The sequence below is a fragment of the Mesocricetus auratus genome, unplaced genomic scaffold, assembly GCF_017639785.1.
Source record: "Mesocricetus auratus isolate SY011 unplaced genomic scaffold, BCM_Maur_2.0 Super-Scaffold_100020, whole genome shotgun sequence".
Classification (NCBI taxonomy): domain Eukaryota; kingdom Metazoa; phylum Chordata; class Mammalia; order Rodentia; family Cricetidae; genus Mesocricetus; species Mesocricetus auratus.
In genome coordinates, this window is record NW_024429201.1 from 6716579 (window position 1) to 6742543 (window position 25965).

General features: G+C 41.2%; 1 protein-coding gene across 3 annotated transcripts in view; it reads right to left on the reverse strand.

Moving 5' to 3' along the window:
- Plpp1 (phospholipid phosphatase 1) overlaps positions 1-25535 on the reverse strand; it is a 54039-nt gene extending 28504 nt beyond the window's left edge. Inside the window, exons 1-2 of one of the 3 annotated variants that reach the window (XM_005065535.4) lie at positions 25051-25535; positions 336-490 (exon numbers count right to left, since the gene is read on the reverse strand). In XM_005065535.4, coding sequence (XP_005065592.1) covers positions 336-490; positions 25051-25108 — 213 coding nt within the window. In that variant the 5' untranslated portion in view covers positions 25109-25535. Of the gene's footprint in view, positions 1-335; positions 491-24359; positions 24484-25050 lie in introns of those variants that run through there. The other 2 variants (XM_040728962.1, XM_005065536.4) reach the window with 2 other exon arrangements.
- Positions 25536-25965: the final 430 nt, after the last annotated feature.

Here is a 25965-nt window from a genome sequence, read left to right on the forward strand (position 1 = left end):
ATTCTCAGCCAACAGTGTGATGATAAAGCAAAATCTTGGTTTAAGCTCAGCCATGAACATGCTTCCTGGAGCTGAGCAGTAGCAGAGCTATACCTCTTCATTTGTATCCTGAGAAGAGTTGATGCAATGACTTCAAGTTGTTTTAAGTAGCATACATCTTTGACTAGAAAATCACCATTCTCCAGGAATAAACAGTGGAACTCTTCCCTTCAGTAACCATTTTCCATAGTAGCACTAGTAAAGATAGGACTTGAATTTACCCCCACCCCAATGCCATCACTTCATCCAACCTCCAGCACAACAAGCCACCACTACCTGCTCAGTAATTTACTTACAGAGGAAATGGGTAAGGCAAGCCCCACTATGATGAGCAAAATGGATCTGACGGTACTGTCATGGTATGGATACTTGATGCTGTTGTCAGTACAGAAAAAGCCTCTCTGAAATGGATATATGTGGCCCAAATTTAGAACAGCCATAGGCAGGGAAGCTGTTGGGGAAGGGAAAAAAAAACATGTAATTACATTCAATTCACTTCTTTAGGGAGGAGAGGGTATGGGATGTAAATCTTAACTAAACTCTGTCCTCTCTGGAGGAAGATTGATATTCTCTGATATCAGTGGAAGGGTTAATGGGACTACACAGCAACTGCCCACTCAAAACGGATCCTCTTGTTTACATTGGCCTCTCATCTCAGGTACAATCAGAAAAGAAGCCATAATGGAAAATATCAAAATCGGTCCATAGAAAAATAAAACTGGGAATGCAGGCAAGTTTTCTATTTTACATTCTATAATTAATTCTATTCAATTTAATAGCTTAATATCCTAAATACATTTAAGAAAAAAGACTAACATATATGAATTTAATAATAGCATAATATTTGAAGGATAAAGAAGTAAAAATCTGTTTCACATTACAATAAAGTTAAAAAAAAACCTTTTAAGTATATTTGATAATAAAACTAAAAGGAGCAAGCCCTTGCTCCCCAAGACAAACAAAAAGTGGCTTTATTGGTCTTGGCAGTGCTCCAAAACTACTGTAACATGGCCCAGCATTAAACTTTAATATGCCTCAGCCTCCCAAGTAGCTAGGTCTACAGGCACACACCATGCTACCTGGCTGGCACTTTCTAAACAGGTTCTAATTTACACTGATTCAGGTTTTGCTTTATACAATTCAAACAACACTGAAGTATCTGTTCCCTCATTATATACACAACACTAGGCTAGGCCAGGAACGGAAAACTAATTTGTGCAAAACAGGTTCAAGATATAGGCTGTATGTCTAAAAACAAGAATGTACATTTGAGAGCTTGTTTAAAAAGAAATACCAAATAGACTTTTTTCAAGGGAGAGTAACAAAACTGTCCCATATCTTGACTGTGACAGTAATTCTAGTAACTATCATTACTGTATACACATCCAAAAAGAAATAAAAAGCAGAAATATACCACACAAACAGTAATATGGTTATTAAAATGGTATAAAAGGGTCAACAGAAATTCAGAGCCTGACATAAACTGAGATAATCAGAAAGGAGCATTAAAGAAGAGGTGACAAACAGTGAGGCGCAGGCAGCAGGAGGCACAGGAGGGAGCAAGGGCAGCCCCAGAGCTGCAGCAAGAGCAGAGGAACGAGCAGGGGCCGTCCCACCAAGACAGCGTCTCCACCCTGCATGCTCACACATGCCAAGCACCGGGCTACACAGATGGACTCAGTCCTTATCCCAACTCTGTGAAGTACCTATCATTGGAGGCCACTGCTCACTACAGTTACTTATTGATGTTTAAGGAAGTGAAAGATGGTGCTGAAATTGGGGACAGCCAGGATTCCAACACCGGCTACTCCTCCAGCCGGTGTGCATGTGTTCTCTGTGGATACAAGTGATTCGGCTGCAGTAAAAAGTTAGAACTGTGTCAGAAGACAGACTGGAGGCAGTGGGTCTGTCTGTCCTTCAAACACAAAATGCTTGTTCAGTAAAATACATCTGTTCATGATGACACCGCACAGTTAGAACATCTGTGATGCTAATTATCTCTGATCCTGAAAGCTTGAGGTTTTAATGACAGCATGACGGCTCCAGGTTGTGTTTATTAAATGTTTTGAGTTTAAAACTCTGGTCTAAGAAAGAATTTATCTCGTAGGAAATAAAAACCAGTTTTCTTTTGGTCCAAGTCAGTAACATAGCAAAATAAGTATTTTAGAAATTAACAACTGAAACAGTGAGAAAGGAAGTATTTAACACATCTTTGAAATGATTCAGAAATTGAGTGATAGTGTCAACTATCAAAACAGAAAGGACTAGTGTTCTGAATATAGGAATGTCACAAGCAGAAGGCTGCTCACAACTGCTGAGAGTCTGGGGAAGAGAGACTGGTCACCCTATGACAGAAACATGAATGAAGTTGTAAGGAAGAGTTCCTTCACAGTGAACCTGTGTTAGTTCAGCATTTACAGTATTGCCTTTGGGTTCACTCTCACTTCCGTACAGCAGCTGTCAATCTTGTCTTCCACTCCTCTCGTAGCCTTAAGCCTCCAATCACACTGAACTACTGTGCTTTTAAAACCCTGGGTGTCTTCACATATTCTCAATCTTCTATTGGTTGAGAGCAGCCCGTTCCCTTCCCTCTTGAGATAAGTTATGCAGTCCCTTACCTGTCCCATGGCACTGTGAACAATTACCCTGCTTTCTTACACATATTCCAGCAACTCTAGAAGCAGATACTATTTTTATTACTGTTGTGTCTTTGAATCAGGTACAACATAGAGTGCAATAAAATTTTTATTAAAGAGCTAAACAAAATTCAGGATAGAGATGTATAAGCATTTGAAATAAAGAGGATAAAACAGTTCTCAGAGAGAGCACAAAGTCAAGAATAACTAATGGTCTTCATAAAAACATGAAGAGAGACTATAAAAAGGAGGAAGAGTGGCTGACTATACACTCCAGAGGACAGGGAACGTGTCTCTCTTGTGTAGCATTACTAACCATTCTCTGAAAACATGAATGAACACGAGAAAAGGACAGTGTTATACTACAAAAGTCAAAGCTTGAAGTGCCTCATAGCTAGCAATCCAGGTAAATTCAGAATGTCAAATGCCCAAATTAAGGAGAATGAGAACTCAGTAAAGACAATGAGGTCTGAGGGGAAGGTCATTAACCCAACAATGTTCCTGTTTGAAAGTGGCTTTCTATTGACAGTTTTATACCTGTATATAATGGGTTTAGTCATTTCCACCTCTCATTATCCACTCAGCACCTTCCTCCCACTGAAACCCTTCTTTGAACATGTCTCTCTCCTCCTTTCATGTCTGTTGTGTGAGTTGTCATTATAAGAACATCCTTTTCTTCAAGTTACAATACAATGATTTTCTCTACTGTTCATAAATGTTACATGTTACAGGGAGACAGAGAGAAGGGGAAAGAACAGAGATTCATCCCTGATTTGTACATGGTGGCATATGTCTACAATTCCCAGAATTTACGGAGGCAGAAGAATTATAAATTCAAGGCAAACCTGGGTTACACCATAAGACACTATCTCAAAAATATATATTCTTGCTGGGTGTGGTAGAGCACACCTTTAATGCCAGCACACTGGAGGTAGAGTAGGAGGGTCTCTGAAAATTTAAGGCTAGCCTGGTCTATGTAGTGAGTTCCAGGTCGGCCAAGATGATAGAATAAGACGTTGTTTCAAAATATAAGCTTTTTAAAAGATCCTTTATTTGCTATAGATTATTTGTAATGGCTATATATATATATACATATACATATATATATGTTTTACGAGACAGGGTTTCTCTGTATTGTTTTGGAGGCTGTCGGTCCAGCCCGGCCTCGAACTCACAGAGATCTGCCTGCCTCTGCCTCCCGATGTAATGGTAATATTTTAAGAGAGAGATGGAGAGTTGCACATTCAAATCAATGTTACAGAAGCATCTTCTCTAAACAAACTTTCAGGAAGCAAGCACATTCGTTCTTTAATATCTAAAAGATATAGATATTCTTAAGCTTTGAAAAATTATTTATTTTAAGCTGGGCAGTGGTGGCACATGCCTTTAATCCCAGCACTTGGAAGGCAGAGGCAAGTGGATCTCTGTGAGTTCGAGACCAGCCTGGTCTACAGAGCGAGTTTCAGGACAGTCTCCAAAGCCACAGAGAAACCCTGTCTCAAAACAATTATTTGTTTTATGTGTATGAGTATTTTGCCTGCATGTACATATGTACACCACATGTGTGCCTGGCACCTAAGAGGGTGATGGATCCCCTAAAATTGAATTATAGATGGTTGTGTGCTAACATGGGGGTGATGAGAATAAAATCTGGGTCCCCTCCAAGAACAGCAAGTGCTCTTAGTCACTGAATCATCTCTCTAGTCCCCACAGACATTATGATTGACACTAATAATAATTCTAGATACTTTCCTCCTCATTAAAAGTTCCATAAGAGAACTCATTTAAGAATTTTGTGATGCTCATACATGTGCTATTATTTGTTAAAGTATAGATTTGTATAGCTCATGTGTACATTACTATCACAGTCTGCAGGTGTATTTCCAGTGCACATTCTCCCTTCTTCACTCAGCAGAGGAGGCTGCACAGACAATCCACAACTCTCTCCCCTCTGCCTTCAGTTAGGTTTAGTCAACAGGGATGGAGACGCTGCCACTAGCAAGATCTGGAGGACAGGAGCACAGAGATAGGCAGGCATCTCTCTGGTTCCCTCTAGTAGGCTCTCTATGCATTTTAACCTCTAATCTGGGCCCACAGTTGCTATCCAGTCACCCCCTATGCTCAGCTCCTTCTAGGAAGCTTCTAACTCAACCACTCTTTCTCTTCGAAACTTTGGTTTAAAAAAACTTCTGAAGCCCATGATAACCTGGTGAAACAACAAGTGTATATCCTAAAAATGTTTACATAATTTTCCTTTCTTAAAAGGTGCAAGTTCAAACTAGGCATGGTAGCACATGCCTTTAATCCCAGAGGATTAATCCCAGAGGCAGAGGCAGGCAGATCTGTGTGAATTTGAGGCCAGCCTGATCTACAGAATGAGTTCCAGGACAGCCAGGGCTATAGAGAAACCCTGTCTCAAAAAAAAAAAAAAGCAAGTTCAAACAAATCAAAAAACAAAATAATGCAGCAAGGAATCTGAAATTCAAGAACAGACTAGAGGTGTGGCTCAGTGTCAGAGTACTTGCTGAACATACATGAAATCCTGATTTAATTTCCAGCAATACTACATGTGCTCTCTCTCTCTCTCACACACACACACACTCACACACACACACACACACACACACACACACACACTGGAGGGGGGGAGGTTGTGCAAGGGGAACACTTTCAATTCTACACACTACTCTTTCTCAAGCTTATTTTCCACTCAGAACAAACAGCTAACAAAGATGACTGAACAGAGCCATGTTAATTACTAACGCAAACTTATAATTTACAAATTCCCAGAATCCTGAAGTCAATTTCTGTAGAGTCTAGCATAGCCTCTGAACAAAGCTTCAGTTGTGACTACTGTAGAAGTGCTTCTCGAAGCAGGGGACCTCACTTTTCTCTCTGTGAAGAACTGAAGTCAGGGACTCAACTGCACCTTCTTCTTCTTTTTTTTTTTTTTTTTTGGTTTTTCAAGACAGGGTTTCTCTGTGTAGTTTTGGAGGCTGTCCTGGAACTCACTCTGTAGACCAGGCTGGCCTCGAACTCACAGAGATCTGCCTGCCTCTGCCTCCCGAGTGCTGGGATTAAAGGCATGCGCCACCAACGCCCGGCCATATAATCAACTTTTAAGTTAGTATCTTCACAATGAGGTAGAAGTTATTTCCTACTATATATACCTTCAAATTTAACTATTTTCTAACAAAAGATTAAGATCACTACTACATCTGAATTTTCTAAATGTTTGGTCACAATACTTTAGTGATATTCCCCAAAATTATGCTAATAATGTACCTAAAATTATACTACTAGTTTCCTGGATGTCCCTTTCCTGTAATTATACATATAACTCCCGTGGAAAAGCCAGACCTGTAGTAAGAAATTGTTTAAAACCAACCTGACGTCTTATTCTGTTTAAAACGAAGCACAATGCAGTAAATAGTAATGACTGGCTGTTAGGCTTGCATGATGCCTCAGAGATAGACACTGAAATCAGTACCTTTTAGGGCAGTGGTTCTTAACCTCCCTAATGCCGTGATCCTTTAATATAGTTGCTCATGTTGTGTTTATTATTTTTGTTGCTGCTTCATAACTTTTTGCTACTGTTATGAACTTAATGTACACATCTGATATACAGGATATCTTCTATGTGACACCCAAGGGTTTCATGACCCATGGGTTGAAAACCACTGTTCTAGGGGTTTTCTCACACAACTTTTGAGATCTACTGCATAATTATAACCATAATAACCTTACAACCTAAAAATAATAAGTCAAAACTGAAAATCTAACTTACACAGACATGCTTATACAAAAGTAGAAATAATCTTGAGGCTCAGCAGGTTGGTAGAATGGGTGACTTAAGTCACTACTTCCTGCATGATCTTATACTGATGTTCATGAGGGAAGGCAATTACAAAGGGAGGCACTATCTTTATAGTTACAGGAAGAACACAGGGATGCTACTCTAGTGAGTCAGAGTCAGCTACAGGCATATGCTAAGGAAAGAAGATCAAGGCCAGCCTGGGCTGTACAGCAAAACCCTATCTTAAAACAAGCACAAAGTCGGGTTGGAGAGATGATTCAGCCACTAAAGGCTAGGCTCACAACCAAAACAAGCACAAAGTCTCAAAGTTACTGACTACTAATAAAGTATATTAATATAAGTCATCTCTAGTTTAATGGGAAACAGAGGAAAGAAAATAGAGCAATATTAGCCAACTGAATTCATGATAGAACAAATGTCCAATATAGTAGCCCATGACTACATGAGTATAGTGAGCACTTTATATGTGGCTAGTGTGACTTAAGTATTGACTTTTAATTATAATACATTTAATTTCAATAATTATAATTAAAACTATTCCTTTTTTCAAATATGAGGAACATAGCAATTAAGGATATATTCATATAGTATCTGTCATCTCATGCCACATTACTACAAATATGTAAAAGAATAGTTTGAGCCATGGATATTGGTTCATGCCTATAATCTGACACTTATGAAGATGAGGAAGAGGAATGCCAGGCCAGCCTAGGTTACAAGACCCTGTTTCAAAGCAAACAAATCTCAGAATCAAAAGCTGAAAGAAAAAGAAATTAATTAAATAACTATCAATCCAGTAGCTTATTTTAAGAGCCCAGAAAACTAAAAGGAATATAAAACAGAAACTAAATAGAAAACAAACAAAAAAGGAAGATTGAAAATGAGGTGTGTAGCATGTGTTGGTGAGTGGTGCATTTATAGATTTATGAAATAGTTGGTTATAATTTAGCTTTAAAAATGGGGAAAGGGAACAAAGCTTAAGCAAAGTATTTAAAAATTATTATTGGGGCTGGAGATATGGCTCAGGCAGCTCACAACTGTCTGTAAATCCAGTTCCAGAGAATCCAACACCTTTACATATATGTGCAGGCAAAACATCAAGACACATTAAATAAAAAAATAAATAATTTTTAAAAAAATTCTAAGAATTATTATCACTAATAGGATCTCTAAGCTAAACAATATCAGACACTCATAGACACTACCTCTCCAGAGTGGATAGTAGGGAGGTAGCAGGGAGGACAAGATCCTAACACAATGTGTCTCTTCATACTCTTCCTCACACCAGCTGTACTCTAGGAATGGAGCCTGACTACCAGGGAATGGGTTTCCTGGGAAAAGGAGAGACCCACCGTCAGTCTATTACCTGATGAACCTAAGCACTCTGCACGCACTCATAAACCTAACTTTCTTCTGTTGACTAGTCTGTATCCGGAGGTGGTGATGCTCTATGTGACCCTGGGACAGCTTACTACCACACTCAGGCCATCTTGAGGACTTAGTACTCTACTGCAAACAATGGAAGGGAACAGTAAAACCTAAGCAAAATCTACAATATTAGATTTTCACCAAAAAGGAAATAAAACACATTCCATTGGTGGTAAATCAGCATATGTAAATTTGACCATGTGGGCACATTTTTGCATTTTTTTCTAGGAAGTCCACAGATTGTGAAGCATGCATTAGCACACCCTTTAATTTTCTCCTTTTAGCTGTTTAGGTCAGAGGTCAATTTTTTGGCTCTTTACTACTTTATGTTATCTGAGTTGCTCTTAGAAAGTTCTATTCAATCCCACCTTAAGGAATGTTCTTTTGTGTTCAATTCCATTTTGACAAAATAAAATTTCTTACTTTCTTTCCAAGCGGGTTACAAATTCTTTCCAGAACCATGTGAAACATCCTCCTACTGAGCATGCGTGGAGATCAAAGGACAACTTTCAGGAGCTGCTGCTCTCCTACTACATGGGTCTGGGGCTCAAATTCAAGTCCTCAGACTTGACAGCAAACACCTTTTATCCACTGAGCCATCTTGATGGCCCTAAACACCCATGCATTCTTGACCAAAGGTGAATTGGTGACAGCTGTGCTTCAGCACCAAGAGTTATGAAGGTAGAGGTGAAAAGGGCAGGGGGAGGGGTCAGAGTTACAGAGCATGGGTTCAGAACTGAGAGTGAGCAGGAGCAAGGGGCGAAGAACAAGGCAGCCTCAGCTTTCAGACACACCTGCACGCTGGCCACTGACTTGCAGCCCCGCCTCTCTACGGTCAGCTGTTTGATTCTACTATAAAAGGGACTCTCCCCCTTACTCCCCCATTGAAGTCACATACATCTGCCTACAGAGTGTTGGGTGGGGCTATAAGGGTGCACCACCAGGCCCAGCTCAAAATAAACCTTTTTTTAAAGAACAAAGTTAAAACCTTTTTTTAATTGGAGGATTCGGCATGTTGGTAGGTATATGCTTGTAACCCGTCACTTCTGGCAGAAGCAAGAGGATTGCTACAACTTGGGGATCTGCTTAGAATACATAGCAAAATTCCATGAACCAATGAAGTCTTCTTTACCAGCAGAAAGAAAGAAATCAGTTCCTCCCATCAACAGAAAGAACTATATTCCTATAATAGCAAATGTTCACTACTACACCAATTCTTTCATAAAGCTGTTAAAATTCAAAAGCTCACAAAAATTCTAGAGCTGTCATCTACAAGATCTAATTATTTAAATGTCTCAGAAGTTGTATAGGGTATCAGAGAGAGCAAATTTTAAAATCTTTAAGGAGACTGTTTCAGTCATCAAACTTACAGAAATCAGACTAACTTGATTCATTATCTAGACACAAAATTAGTTACCTTGGTGCTTAAAATATGTAGAGAAAATTTTCAAGAACTCTTCAAATAAGGTAGGTAGCTCAGTAAAATTTGCCTAGTATGCTAGAAGTCAAGGATAATATAAACAATCAAATGTGATCCAGACTTGAGACTTTACACCCTGAGACTCAATATAGTTACACACCACCAAATTTTAAAAAATGCCTTATTTCATGGGATGGGTTTAGTCGGAAATTATGCCAAGTGGCAAACATCCAGAAACTAAAATAACATTTACTAACTTTAGTGTCTCAGAAATATAAAAACCTGTCACTTTGGCAAGAAGTCACCAAATTGGCATATCTAAATTAGTATACTGTTTACAGCACACAAACGCACACTTTTTTAATGCACACAAATTCTCTCTCATTCTCTCTCTGTCTCTCTGTCTCTCTCTGTCTCTGTCTCTCTCTCTGTCTGTCTCTCTCTCTCTTCTCTCTCTTTCTCTGAGACAGGGTTTCTCTGTATAGCTTTGGAGCCTGTCCTGGAATTACTCTGTAGACCAAGCTAGCCTCTACCTCTCAGAGATCCGCCTGCCTCTGCCTCCTGATTAATCCCAGCACTGGAGGCAGGCGGATCTCTGTGAGTTCGAGGCCGGGCTGGACCGACAACCTCCAAAACAATACAGAGAAACCCTGTCTCGTAAAAACCAAAAAAAAAAAAAAAAAAAAAAAAGGTGTGCACCACCACAGGGTTAAATGTTCTCTTTTTTCATAGTTACGGTTTTTTTTTTTTTTTTTGGTTTTACGAGACAGGGTTTCTCTGTATTGTTTTGGAGGCTGTCGGTCCAGCCCGACCTCAAACTCACAGAGATCCGCCTGCCTCTGCCTCCTGAGTGCTGGGATTAAAGGCGTGCGCCACCACCGCCCGGCTCATAGTTATGGTTTTTATGGAAACTGAAAATCATGTATCCATTTTTCAAAAACTGTTTATTTGACCCACTCAAGTTGTTGCATGTAGAAGATAAGTTGAAGAAGGAAGGACTCCGATGAATTACTTCTGATGGGGAATATTCTTCTGTGTATAGGTTTGTCTTACTGATTGATGAATAAAACAGTGATTGGCCAGGCAGGATGACAGGTATGACAAGGAGACAAGGAAGATTCTGGGAAGTAACTTAGCTGAGCAGAAACTGCTACTAGCTAACCATAGAGGTCAGGAGTTCTGTACAGACAGGCAAGAAGTGACGTAGCTGGGCAGAATCAGAATATAAGCAGAGACACACAGGAAATCGATCTCTTCTCTTCCCTGCAGAGATGCTGAGCCAGCCATCATCATGTAGCAGGCAAAGGAGTTGCAGGTCTGGTAAGCCAAGACCTCATGGAAAATACATGGATTAGTAGTTATGGGTTAATAATTAAGTCAGAGCTAGCCAATAAGAAATTATAGCCAATAGCTTTATAATTAACATAAGAATTTGTGTGTTTATTTGGGGGCTCCAAGGGCAGCGGCGAAACCTGCTGGGCCAGAAAAACCTCACATTACATATTTCTTTAAGGTTAAGAATAAGCATTCAATATTGCAACTATATAGTAAATACCTATAGCCATAAGAAACAAGAAAAAGAACTCACATTGGAATAGAGGAAGCCTAAGGAACGGATTATTTATTTACAGACATTCTTGTTAAACCCAACAAATCTGAAACAGACAGTACTCTCTTCATTACAACCAACCAACAGCGTGGCCTGGTGAAAGAAGGCTGCACAGCACAACTGTGAACATTTGAATATGGAGCTCCAAATCTCAATGCCTTCCATCATGTCTCACTGTGTAAACTAGCCTGGCCTCAAACTGGAAATCCTCCTGCCTCTGACTCCTAAATACTGGGATTTCAGGAATGCACCACTAAGTTGTCCAGTTCCAAATAAGTTATTTCTCAGTAAGCTTCAAGTAAGTTATTTCTAAGTAAGGGCCAACTATTTCTTTACCATTTATCCTTTATTTCTACTGCACATTGTATTCCATAACAAGGACATGGTAGCAAACTATGACAACTTATTACCTGCAACTATCAGTGTTTCTACTGGTTTTCCTCCCATTCTCCTCAAAAAGAAATGATGCTGTCAAGCCTGACCTGGAGACACACACCTGTAATCTCTGAATTTGGGCAGACATGGGCTAATAAGACACTTGGACAGTTAAAGGTACATGCTATGTAAGTCTGGTGACTTGAATCTGACCCCCAGGACCCACAAATGTGGGAGGGGAGAACTGACTCCTCAGTGTTGTTCTCCAACCTCCACACGCATGCTATGGCATGTGTCATGTGTATACATATTCATATACCCAAAATAAGAGGGAGGGAAGAAGGGAGGTTATGCAAGCTGAGGCAGAAGGATTGAGAGTTCCAGGCCAGCCTAACCACACAGTGAAACTGTCTCAAATGGGGTTGGAGGCTGATCTCTCAGCACGAGCTTGAAAGTGTCCATGCTGGACATCTTCTTCACCTTCCACACCTGCCCCTCTCATCACAACCATATTCTCTTAATGCATAGGTGCGCATGGGTGCACCACTGTGTGGAGGCCAGACAGAAATCTTAGGAGTTCCTTGGGAGGCATCATCCACCTTGTTTTTGAAACAAACAAGGTCTCTCATTGGCCTGATGCTTACCAGAGCAGACAAGGTTGGCTGGCCATCAAAACCCAGGGAGTGGCCTATTTCTGTCCCCTGGAACTGCAAACATACATCACCAGTTCCAGCTTTTTCATTTTATTATTATTGTGTGTGTACGCTGTGGGAGGGCAGAGGTCAGAAGACAACTTTCAGCAGGTGGTTCTCGTCTTCCACTGTGGGTTCTGAGGATTCAACTCAGGTTGAGTCAGGCTTGAGTGGCAAGTGCTTTTTTACCTGCTGAGCTATCTATCCTGCAGGCCTCTGACTGGTTCATTATGTGGGGCTGGGGAATCAAATGGAGGGCCTGGTGTGCACAGCAAGTATCTTAAAGACTGAGCTATCTCCTCAGCCTATCATTACAACGTTTTAAGAGATTAGCCCATACCCCGAAATTGCCCTTCACCAATTACTACAACCATGTGGTCTCAATGTATTCCAACCAACCTGGGGTATCAATCAGTGTTTCTCTCTTCATTTTATAATGTCTTCCTGGAATCTCACCAGTTCTCATGAGTTCAGTTACTACAAATAATGCCCAAGAGTCCTAAAAGTAAGACTTTCCTCTGAGTTCTACACCTTGGCATCTCTCCTTAAACATTTCAAAGGTGTCTAAAGTTTAATAAGCCTAAAACAAAACTCACATCTCTTCTCCATCACCTTCTTTTGACATCTGGCTCTCCCTAGTGCCCTTTATTTAAGAACTATTTTTAATATAGCTATCTCTTATATAGGACTCAAGCCTGTTAAAGAGTTTCTTGTACTTTGGACCAAGATATTATAGTATTTTAATTCCGGTTGGTGTTGGGTCTCTGCAGCTGTAGGGTTAGTATGTGAAATTCTCTAGGAGTTTATGGATCTATATCACAACACTATAGACACATATGGTGATAATCATGTTAGGTGCAGCCTAACTGTAGCATTCAAGCCTAAGAGCCAAACCTCACCATCCTAATCATGAATCAGCTATTATATTTATTCTGTTCAATGGGCACCTGTTTTATTTATTATCCTGCCGGTCACAGGCAGACTATAGTTTTTTAAAAAGTCCCCTAAACGTTGTATCTTTGCCTCTAAATTGTGACAGTTATGCTGCATGAGAAGACAAACTGGTTTTGAAACAGATGGCAGTCCCCTGATATTCAGGCTACATTGGACCATGGTTCCTTTGTCCCAAGCTCACTGATATGAACTACTGCAATACAATCTGTAGCATATCTCTGACTCCTCTGAAACATGCCTCATTTACCACTAGGACCCCGAGACAGGCATCATCTGCATTATGATTAACATATGACTGAATGAAGTAGCCATGTGATTTTAGTCATGAAGATCACAGACAGTAGTAAAGGCAAGACCAGAATCAGACTTCTAAGTCAGTGGCTGTTTCTATTAAATCACAATTTTAACTCTTCAAATAAAGTTATACAAATACACAGCCATTCACTAAAAAGAACGACCCACAATGTTTGTTTAATCTTGAGCAAGGGAAAATCCATGCAAGAACTTATTTTCATAAAAGGGAACTATACACATTTGTTTCTGGATTTCATTAATAGACTACATTCAATGTCAGCACTTAGAATTTCATAGTTTTAATGGCAGCCACCAATAACCTTAAAATCACCATTAGCCATAACTAGACTAACAAATTCTGATAATATCAAAGAAATCTTTTCTAACTGGGCTTTTGGGTCAGGTGTAGACAATATTTGAAAAACAGCATACTTAATATTTATATCTTATCTATCTATCCCCTGTGGAGAAAAAAACTTACAACAAATATCTCTTGCCTCTGTGGCCCTAGATAATTAAACCAAATTGGGACATCATTTGTAAATGTCTTTTAATAACTTAATGAATATTTATGAATTTTAATTACATATTGTAACACAAAAAATAAAAACCCAGAGATAGATACTGAGGTTCAAGCTAATGGTTAGATAAGCAAAGCAGCCAACCACTAGCTCTTACCTCTACCCAGGCTGAAGCAATCCTGCCCTCAACATGGCCTATCTTATATACCTCAAGTGCTGGGAGTAAAGGCGTGTGATCCCAAGTTTTGAGATCACCTTCGTGTGAGTTGTTTCTCTCTTAAACTGGATCAATTTCATGTAGCTCAGTGTGGCCTTGAACTATCCGAGATCCATCTGCCTGTCCTCTGAGTCCTGGGATCAAAGGTGTATGCCACCACTGCCTGACCTCTATGCTTGTGGCTAGCTTTGCATTTTGAACCCTCAGTCAAGTTTTATTAAATCATAAATAATATATCACCTTAACATATAGTCATATGTTTAATGAAATGCCCTTTCTGTGTTGTAATTATCCCAGAACACTAGTGGTGAGCATGACTGTGTGTGCAAACTTGCCCTAAGCTAATCCTGACCATGAAGTTATACAGACAGCAAGCAGCTTAGCTGAGTCAACCTAAAATCTCAGTTAGTTCTTGACAAGCTTACTCAAGAAGCCAAATGTTCATGTTCTGGGAGTCAAGCACTAATGTAAGCTCTAACTACCCAAACCATTCTGACCTCACAACACAAACACCTTGTTTATTCCTGATTCTAGTTTGCTGTTGTCTCTCAAGCCATGCACATTCATTAGTTACCTTGCCTGTGAGAATACTCTCACCTAGAAATATAAACAGATGTAAAATGAGGATCTGATTCCAGGAAGAAACAGGTTAGAAATAATTCAAACAAGCCTGATGTGATAGCTCCCACCTGCAGGAAGATCAGGTAGTCACAGGCCATTTTCAGCTACCTACTGAGTTTGAAAACAATCTGGAATACAAGTATCCTGTTTAAGAAAAAACAAAAAAACAAATGGGACAGAGGAGGCAGGGAGGGAGGAAAGGGAAAAGAAAAGAAAGAAAAGGAGAAATTTCCTATAGCAATCTGGGGATCAGGAACAGAAATACATCCAGTAAATGAAAAGCATTTTTTTGTTGTTGTTGTCATTGTTTTGGTTTTCAAGACAGGGCTTCCCTGTGTAGCTCTGGCTGTCCTGGAACTCACTCTATAGACCAGGCTGGCCTCAAACTCAGAGATCTTCCTGCCTCTGCTTCCCTAGTGCTGGACTAAAGGTGTGTGCCACCAAATGTGGCTCTGAAGAGCATCTTCAATACAGCTGAAATTGTAGTCAGGGCTGTAGTTTAGTGGTACAGTAATAGCTTGACATGCATGAGACCCTGAGTTTGATTCTTAACACACACACACACACACACACACACGGGGTAGGGGGGATATGAATAAGAATAAATTGTAATTAGAACTACATTCAACAATATTTCAAAAGAAAACTTACTAGCAAAGGAAATCATATTTAAATACCATGTGTCAGTGATACAAAATTGGTTGATTAGCTTAATAATAATAATGATTAAAATTACAGCACTGAGTGCCAACTATAGGCCAAGACTAAACATGTCACAAACATTGTCTCACACATTATCTCATCTTATTTCACAGCACTATGAGGGACACTAGTAGCATCATCCTTTTCCTCATTAGATGAGGAAATTCCAAAGGAGCTAGGATGACCTGCCCAGTATCACAGTAACAGATGGAGCTAGAATTTTGTAAGTGGCTGGCTGACTCAAGCATATTCTCAAGTCTTAGAAGATTAGCTGACTCATCCATTCATTCATATAACAAACATATGAATGCCTATCCATGTACCACATACCTTCTAAGTATCCACAATAATGTAATGTTTATGGATTGGTTTCCTGAATTTTCTATAGGATCAATAACTCAGAACCACCCAAAAGTAATATTCATATTGCCTCTGCCATGAAGGAGAGCAACAGTCTAGTGAAAATTGTCTCTAAACACAGTCAGATTTTTGAATGAAGCCTATTTCCTCTTACAAGGCTATGTGTACCTCTTAAGGATGGAGACCCTGTTTTTCATTCACTCTCAGCAATCTCAGTGTAAGGACTAGTGACTTATCACAAACTAACATCATAAGTTTTCATAAGTCTGTGTTCTATAATAAGCAAGAACTCATTAGGACCCATAGTTTTATTATTCCAATCATTTTTTACATTCCCGTTGGTAGGGCATAAAATAAAATCAATACTATACACTTCACAGTTGTGTCATGGTACGTGAGTTTATGTAAAACATTTACCAAAAACGAATCACAGACCACCAACAAATAATGGTTCTCTCTTCATTTACCCTTCTAGCCCTATAGCAGCCAACCCATCTCTCCTACTATGGATGTACATGAACTCAAACAACAAAGCTGCCAACTAGCTAAAAAGGTTTTCCACTACCCATTTCCTATATGTCATTTTCCTAGACACCTCATCCAGAAAAAAACTCAAGCAATGTTTCCATGAACTGACAGCATAGGACTAAACCACGAGGTTCTAACTATGCTAGAATGCCTTACTTTAAACACTACCCATGATTCACTTGAAATACAGGAAGGGCAACAGTTCTTCCCTTCCTGTGAGAACTGAGGAGGAATGCCTACAACAATAACATCATTTGGAGAAAAAGACTACAGGCATGCCACTGAACCAGGCAAATTAGCTGCATCCCTCAATTACATCCCAACAAGTTACCTCACTGCTAACTCGTCACGGTTCTTACAAGTTTGAATGGTAAAACTTAGAGTGCCTGTTGTAGACAGTAGACTTCATGCTCAAAAAATGGTAAGCAGACAGTGACTCTGAAACCACACAATCAAACAGGACAAAGATAATCATAAAATATTTGGGCCACCTAGAGTAATCATCATTTTTACTTAGCCAAATAATCCCCCCCATTTCTTTTACCCACTCATTAGAACTTATCCCAAATCTGAACCAATTAATCACTATTCAAAAATTACAATCCTCCAAAGTACACTTCCAATTTCTGATCCATACCATTTACAGCTGCTTTGGGTAAGTTTCTCAACTACCCTGGGGCTAACTAAGTTCCATCACTTACAGAAAGGAGATGGCCAAGCAAATCACCTTGAGCAAGACTATACAGGCCCAGAAAGCACTAACTCAGTGTTATGAGAATTGTGGGGAGGGGCTCAGTGTTGGAGCACTTTCCTGGGGTACAGAAGCCTTAAAGGTTGAGGGATATTTCCCTACTCATGATGAGCTCCAGAATGCCAGAGCAATGCCAAAATTAGCCAGAGGCCTCTTTTCTATTTTAAAATGTCCTTTCCTCCTTGGGCCTCACCACCTGCTCTTCCCTATGCTTATTATCAGCCCCAGCTCCTCCATGAGCAACTCATTTTCATCTCCCTGTAGCTATCTCTCATCGCAAATACTCCTGCCTTAGCGAAGCCATCCCTAAAGCCTCCCTGATGTGTTCTTCTTTTAATTCCTCCACAACCTACAAAATTCTGTCACATCTGAGCACAGAGAACCTGCCATCCCCACACTGGCGCATTCAACCCCTACCACTGTATTAAGCACTTAACATGTACTTAGTGAATTTGATGAGAAGTGACACAGACTCAAGTACTTTTCAAAACACAATGCTAGATTTATAAACATAAATCTAATTAACACATATCAAAATAAATATCTGTAAAACATAGGTAAGCCCTGTGTTGTGGCACAAACCTTAGTTCCCAACACTTAAGAGGCAGAAGCAAAATGATCAGGAATAAAGGCCAGCTTAAGCTACAAGGCCTCTTTGAGGCCAGCCTGGCCTATATGACACTGAAAGAAAAGGTGGGGGTCAAATAAAAAAGAGAAAAAGAAAGATCCAAATGAGAGAAAAAGGAAGGACTGGAAGGACAGCTCAAATGGTTAGGTGCTTGACATGCAAGATGAGGACCTGCGTTCAATCGCCAGCACCAGGTGTAATGGTACAAGCTTATAACCCAGCACTGGGGAGGCAAAGACAGGAAGTTCCCTGGGGCTATTAGACCTGGGTCCGCATGAGAGAACCTGTCTCCTAACTTCTGAGGAGCAACACTGAGGCTGACCTTTGGCCCCCACATGTGCATGCATACATGCTCACAGCGACACTGCATCTGCACACAAACACACTGCAAACACAGCACGCAGCTCATGGAAAAAGAAAGAAAGAAGTCGGGAAAGGGAGAGAGGCTACTGCACCACTGTTTCTTTGCTGCCTGATTACAGAGAGAAATTCAAATTACCGAATGCATATAAATGAGGCGGGCAAGTCTCAAGCTCTTGTGCTTGAGAAGCAGAAGGCTCAAGAGGTCAAGGTCATTCTTGGTTACGCAAGCAGTTCAAGGCCAACCTGGACTACAAGAAATCCTGCCTCAAAAAATGAAGGAGACTTTATATACAAATGAGAATGTACAATTACTGCTATTCAAAAAAATCTTAGGAATCTTAGCTCAGTTTGTTTTTAAACAAACACATAAACCATTCCTAAGATTTAAAGCAATATAAATAGTAAGGATATAACTAATTCCCTTTTTCTTAAATAGGTGAAAATTAGGACTTATCACTGTACATAGGAACAGGTTTTCCATTTACTCAATTGCATCCTGTCAAAACTAAAATGATCAATTTCCACCTTGCCTGGAATTACTATTCATACATGTGGGTTTTTATACTTAACTGATAAAACACTAGATCTCAAAAGCATTCCATGAGCTCTCATGGGAAACACTTTAAAGTCTGTAGTCCTATCCCTAATACAAAACTAGGTTATGTCACTTATACTAATTATTGTGTAATGGGTACTAGAATTACAGGGAATTATTTTACTCAATATATATATAGTAAGTGCAAGGCACTTCTCTAATTTATATAATGACATTTAAATTTCACAAAAGAGATGTAAATAGGTTCTTACATATTATACAGCTGAGGAAACATGGATACTCAGAGAGACCGTTCCCAAGATCATATACCTAATAAACTAAAGAAAAAGAAATTGAATGAAGAACATTTTTAAAAGGAAGAAAAAGTCTGAAAGCTTCTTGCAACCACCATGCATAACCTCTGGAAGGTAAATGCTGTTTTGAAAAGAAAATAAAGACAAAAATGGCACCTATATGATCAATCCCTGATTAGCTTACTGTGCAGACTAAATGCTGGTGAGATGGTTCAGCCAGTATAAGTGATTGCATGCAAATCTGACAACCTGAGTTCATTCCCAGACCCTACTCAGAAGTGGAAGGAGAAAACAGACTACTCAAAGTTGTTCTCTGAACACCACGCACACGCAAAAGTAATTCTAAAAAAAAAATCCCAATTCCTTTCCACAAAAGTCCACCTGAATCTGTGTTTGCTCACCTGTGTTGCCAGCATCTTCCTCTCTCAGCAAATATTAAGAACCCCATATTCAAATAGCAAAGCCTCAGTGTTTTTTAGAATCAGAGTAATTCCTCAAACATCTCATACTTTAGTAAGTTCAGCCAAAAATGACTAAATGAGAATGGGATTAATATGATTCATAACATGTCTCTGAGTTTCCAAAGGGACATAATTCAAAGAGAATATGAAGGAAGAATTCACAGTTCATAAAACGTACATGGGCAAAGTTCTCTAAACATTTCCATATTCAAGTACAAGCAGGGCACATTTAAGGTAAAAGTCAACTCAATTTCATGAAACCAAGTAAGCATCAAAGAGTAGCAAGCAGTCCTCTCCAGCCTCTGCTTTTGTTCCAAACTGCCTATCCAACTCAAGAAAAAGCTTTGTAACAAAATCTTAATCTGACGTAAGAATATGCAGTTTGGCGGACTTCTGTTCACTTTCTGAGATTCCTTCTCTCCTTCTGTTATTATAAACAGTGAGAAAAGTTAAAGAAACAAACCCAGCAAACTTTCATCAGAAGCAAAAGAAAAGTTCTTAATTGATAGTACCTATTCAGCTGTTAGCAAATGTCTGAAATAAGTGAATGAACCAATCAGTTTTAGGAGAAAAGGTAAGGTACAAAAATGCTGGAGACAGCCGGGCGGTGGTGGTGCACGCCTTTAATCCCAGCACTCGGGAGGCAGAGGCAGACGGATCTCTGTGAGTTCGAGGCCAGCTTGGTCTACAGAGCGAGTTCCAAGACAGCCTCCAAAATACAGAGAAGCCCTGTCTCGTAAAAACCAAAAAAAAAAAAGCTAGAGACTATGAAGCCAAACTATTCCCATGTATCTTTCTTGCTCAAAAAGCAACTCATCCTGGGGATCAGCAAAGGGATCAATCCTTAGAGAATGTGTTAAAAAGGGGTAAAAGGATGTCAGCATTGTGGTAATGACATGAGACATCATCATTTGGGTAACAAGCAACAGGAATTTCATAAGTGCTTACTGTTTGCAGACAATGTTTTTGCCATCAAATTCTACACCTACTGACAGTGATTTGGCACAATGATGCTTTATTTGGAGCATGGTAAGGAGACAGAACTGACCTGGGGTAGAGAGATGCCTCAGAGGTTAAAAACATTTGTTCTTTTGGAACACCCAGGCTTGGGTCTTAGCACCCACAGTGGCTCACAACCATCTGTTCCAGAGAATATGACACCATCTTACTCTACATGCATTGCACAAACATTGCACATAAACTGAAACAGTCTCTCTAGTGCTCTCTAGTGCTCTCTTTTATTCTCTCTCTCTCTCTCTCTCTCTCTCTCTCTCTCTCTCTCTCTCAAATACACACACACACACACACACACACCCCACAAATAAAAATAATTAAAGCTTAAAAAAAGCCAGCAAGAACCCAAAGGCAGGTCCTGTTGCATCTGCTATCAAACTGTAATTGGTGCAAAAAGGAAAATTTTCTCAGTTCTGGTTTGGACACAGATGGGTACTGTCGGATCCTGGTCAAAACAACAAGAGCAAAACAGAAAAACAAAAAGCCTGGCACACTCAAATGATACAGTCAAGAGGAAAAACTAAGGGAGCCAATTTGAAAGCATAGGAAGGATGTGTAGAGAGCAGTTAGGAACGGTGGCATATCCTCAGGTAACAACATCAGGAAGCCATTTCTAAGTCTAAGGTCTGTGTAACACAGAAAGGAATTATAACATGATCATTAAATGGAAAAATACAAACATGCAAAGGGCAACTTTGCTAGTTCAACCTCAATCTTCTATCGACCACAGGTCTGCCTACAGATAAATCACTAGAACAAATACTTGAAATCCCCCCTCTCCTAGATCAAGTTGAAAAATTGGTAGAAAAAAATTCTAAGAGTAATGCTAGGCAACTTCTGGCATTTCCTTATCTCTGAGTAAACAGATAAGCCATTTCTCTATAATGGATAGATCTAAGACATGTCCCATCTCTGTGATCAAAGGGCATCACCATACTGGCATTAGCACACTTAACATGATGTAACATCTTGTTTATTTCTCCTTCATTAGACTCTGCACTCCTTTAGGGAAGGAACTGTCCTATTTACCTTTATATCCATAGCACCCTAACAAGGTACAAATGTCATCCCACAGTATGCACTGAATCAATTAATGGACTCTGTGTTTACTAACTGGTTAAATACAGAATGATCCTTAGTAATTAAACAGTAAGCTATATTCGGGACACAGTGTAACACATTGTGTTAAAATAGCTACTTTTAGACCAACTCTATTGTTCTCTATAGAGTAGCTTTTCTTATGTGTTCAGGTGATTATAGATGGACTTACCAACAGTTCTAGAAGCACTGACCAAAAGATTGGAAGTAAGACCAAGTGTGGTGGCACATGTCTTTAATCCCAGCACTTAGGAGTGAGAGGCAGGTGGGTCTCTGTGTGAATGGGTCAGCCTGGTCCACATAGTGGGTTCCAGACCAGCCAAAACTATACAGTGAGATCATATCTATAAATAAAGAAGCAATCAAGCGAATTCAAACGGAGATCAATGGTAGGCTTGCTAAATCAGAGACTCAAAAGAACCAGAAGATGACAAGATTCCATTTCAGAGGAATCAATATATATTCTCTCTCAAATTTCTCTTTTTTCAAGAGTTTACCAAATCCACTGAGGGAGCTAATAATTTAGGAGAATTAATGGAGATTATTTACAAACAAACACATGCATAAACACACATACACATAATGTTTAATGATCACTTCAAAAGACATCACCCTGGGTAAAAATTATAAAGTATTTGTGTAACAAAATCTTGTATCATCATCATATTAAAATGGGTATACAGAGTGACGTTGAGTAGTCATTAACAGAATGTGGAACATATTCACATTATAATTATGAATCACTTTCACATAACTTATACTTATGAAGTGTTTAATCATCTTTCTGCCAGTGTAATCAATTCTTACCTGTAGATGCTCCACAGAAAAGGGGAAAAAAGAAAAAGTTCAAGCCACGCTGAAAGCTTTCTTAAAGACAATCTTAGGCTGCCAATCTCTGGCTATCAGTAGGGTGAATAAATGCCAAATTTAGTACAATCCTTAGGCTCATCTAGAAAGGGTAAGTTTACTATTAAACCTATTTTCCAAAAGTCAGTTTTAAAAGATTCTGTATTGCTGTTCTCCCTTAGTGCTATTTGTGAAAATTGATGTTGTTAAATCTAACAACATTTTGTACACAGCTAATTAAAATAAGTAGGTTATTTTCTACTTAGAAAAAGGGAAATCTGGGCTATCTTGACAATACACTGAACTACTTTAAAAGAAACTGCTGCAGCAGCACAAGGGAAAAAAAAAAGATAAGATTTAAACAGATGAAAATCTTTTTAAAAAAGCAAACTTAATATGGAATCCCCCAAAAAAGCTTTTTTCAAAATTACTAAAGATACTGTTGCTGGGTATGGTGGCTCATGTCTATAGCCCTGGCACTTCAGAGACTGACACAAGAGGACCAGCAGAAGTTCAAGTGAAGCCTGGGCTACATAGTGAGTTCTAGGTCTGCCTCGGCTGCAGGTGTCATATTTCAAAAAAAAAAATCCCACAGGTATGGGCAAGACACTGTAAATACTGTCAATGCCACCAGGCAGTGATGGCTCATACCTCTAATCCCAGCACTCCAAAGGGAAGCAGAGGCAAGTGGATATTTGTGAGTTCGAGGCCAGCCTGGTGTAACAGCAAGTTCCAAGACAGCCAGGGCTACACAGAGAAACCCTGTCTTGAAAAAACAAAAACTATGTATGTATGTATATACCTTAAGGACATCATATTACTGAAACTGTGGATCAACTGGGGCTGTCAGATTATTCCAATTTAACAGAATGTATCATGCTGAAAACATAGGCCATCCAAAAACATAACATAAAGTGTCACTGCACACATGTTTTCCCAGAAAACATATCATAAAATGTCACTGCACACATGCTTTCCCAGAAAAAATAACATAAAATGTCACTGCACACATGTTTTCCCACTATACATGATCTGTGTCAGTTCATTTGTTCAGTATAGGGATTCACTTTGCAGCCTAGGCTGACCTGAACTCAGACTAGCCTCTAACTCATAACAGTCTTCCTATCTTAATCTTCCGAGTGATGGGATTACAAGCATGAGATAGAACACCAGGCTCACACATGAATTTTTTAAAAGTATAGATCTACCATGTGGCTTCCTATTAATGACATTAGCTGTGGCTACCTATGGGGAGTATGCAGCCCTCCTAATCCGGGTTTGGTCCATAGGAAAATGACATCATAATTCAGCCAGGCACATATTCCCAACACCCTGGAGGGTTGAGGAAGAAAAGGCACAAGTTCCAAACCAGGCTGCACAGCAAGACCCTGTCCAGAAAGAAGAAAGAAAGAGGAGGGAAAAGAAAGGAAAGAAGGAAGAAAAGAGAAAGTATTTCATAAGCTAATAAGTTTAAAATAATATGACCTAACATCTGAAAAGATGTTTCCACAAAGACTGTTTTTGTTTAGTGACCCAAGCGTTCCCTAGGTAGCCTAGGCTGGACTTGAACTAAATATGTTCCTGCCTCCACCTTACAGGTGCCTGGGTTACAGGCTATGACATCTTCCTAAAGGTTGTCCTAAGATGAATCCCCTCTTTTAAACCGTACAATTCACTGTGAAACTATGGGGCGAGGGTGTCCTGGTAAATAAAGAAGCTGCACGGATTCTTTTAAGAACTCTAAGAAAATGCACTTTTTTTAAAAGTACAAAAATGTTCACAATTTGACATAATCGGTCAGGTTGGAAGCAGGAAAGAGGAATAGTCAAAAGCCTAGGGAAATTTTCCCGTCTCTGAGAAGTCATGCAGATTTGTATCTAGCATGCAAAAGCCACTAGTCACCTTGAGAACTTGCCAGAACTATATCAATTACTTAAACCAGAGTCCCACCACCCAAACCTCCAACGGTTTACAACTGACATATAGAAAAACAGGTGAAAGCCACCCCTCCCAATGCCTATCTCTTGCCCAGATGATTCCAGCTCCCCACCCCACCCCTACCCCCGAAAAGAAATAGGCACCTGGCGACCAGAGACCCCAAAACTGAATTCTTCCGATCAGGAAAACAACGCCCACCTTTTCTGTAGCTAAAGAAGTGTCTAGAACCCCTTGCTGGGCTGTCACAGGAGACAGAAAGGTATATCACGGCAAGGGCTGAGCAAGAAGGAAACAGCAGGACTCCTGCGAGGAGGGGGTGGGGGGGGAGCTAGCTTCTTCAGACCTCGCCAGGCAGAAACCTGGCATCCTCACCCCCTCTTGCAACCTGACAATTTACAACCTGGCAACGCCTTCTAATTAGGAACGTCCTAAGCCTTTTATAGACGAAAACTTGAAAGTGCTTCTCACAAGTTATGATAAACCGGGCACTTGGAGCCTGCTCCTGAGAAGCCGGGCTGCATCAAACCTCCAGCCTCGCGGCAGAACCTGACGAGCCAGTGACTAGGGTTCTCTGCCCCGTGGAGAGGGAGGAGCCCACCGGGTCTGGTAGAGTGGGCCGGGAAGCAGGGTAACAGCACAGGCGAGAAGAGCGGCCAAGCAGAGCTAGCCTCAGCGCACCGGCAGGCAGGCAGAGGGAGCCCACGCAGGAGCCAGAGTGCAGGGTGCAGAAGCGAGGGGTCCCCCAGCTGCGCAAGCGGCTCCCCACCATTCTCTCCGCAGCAGCGGCGCGCGCGCCCGCGCGCCGGGCACACCCACCCCACACCAGAGCGCGGCTCCGCGGCAGTCCCCGCCCGGAAGACCCCCGGGCCGCGGCGCGGCGCCTACGTACCCAGCAACACGCACAGCACATCGAGGGCCACGTACGGCAGCCGCGTCTTGTCGAACATGGTCTCCGGCAGGGCGGCTACCCGGGGCGGGCGGCGGTTAGTACCGACCTCGGTGGGTCCAGATACCCAATTCCCAGGAGCCTTGGCCCGCGAGGTGGCGGCGGCTCCAAGCGACTGTGTCTCGGACAGCAGCGTCCCCGACAGGATGGACCAGGGTAAGCTGCGGCAGCGCGGGGCTGCGACCGGGACCTGGAGCCTCCTTTCACCGTCCCCCCTCACGGGGACTCGGGGCCAGCTGCCGCCGCTCTGTCGCCTCCAGCGCCTGCTCCGTCAGCGCTGGCTCGCCGCGGCCGCACGCTCTCCGCTGCCCGCTGCCCTCTCCAACAGGCGGGGCGAGCGGACTCGAGCTTTAAGGGATGAGGACCCGCGGTGGGGGGGTGTGGGACGGAGTCGGGGAGGAACGCGGGCTCCGGCTCCTCCCGCCCGGCGGCGCGCCTCGAGCCAGTGCGCGGCCTCGCGGGCTGAAGGAGCGCGCGGAGGCCACAGTGGGCGGAGTCGGGGAAACCCCAAGCCCGCGCGGACAGCCAATCAGCGTCTCCAGCTCGCGTCCGCCAGCTTGCGGAGCCCGCCCCGAATCTGGGAGCCGGCTGACGGGGCGGGGCGAGTTGCAGGGATTGGGAGCCCTCTCTTTTTCCATTCAGCCCTTGGAGCTAGGCGATGCTTCCTTTAAAGGAGAGCTGAGCCCTGGTACACCATGCCACAGCTCCTGCGTCCTGCCGACCCCCTTCTCCCGTGGAATGAGACCGTGACGGGCTCTCCCTCACCAATTTTTTTTTCTTAGTTACCTCGAAACCTCCTCCTGCTTCTGTGAGAGGCCTGCACCTTAGCCTTCCTGTTGGTTCTAGCTGAGCTTAACT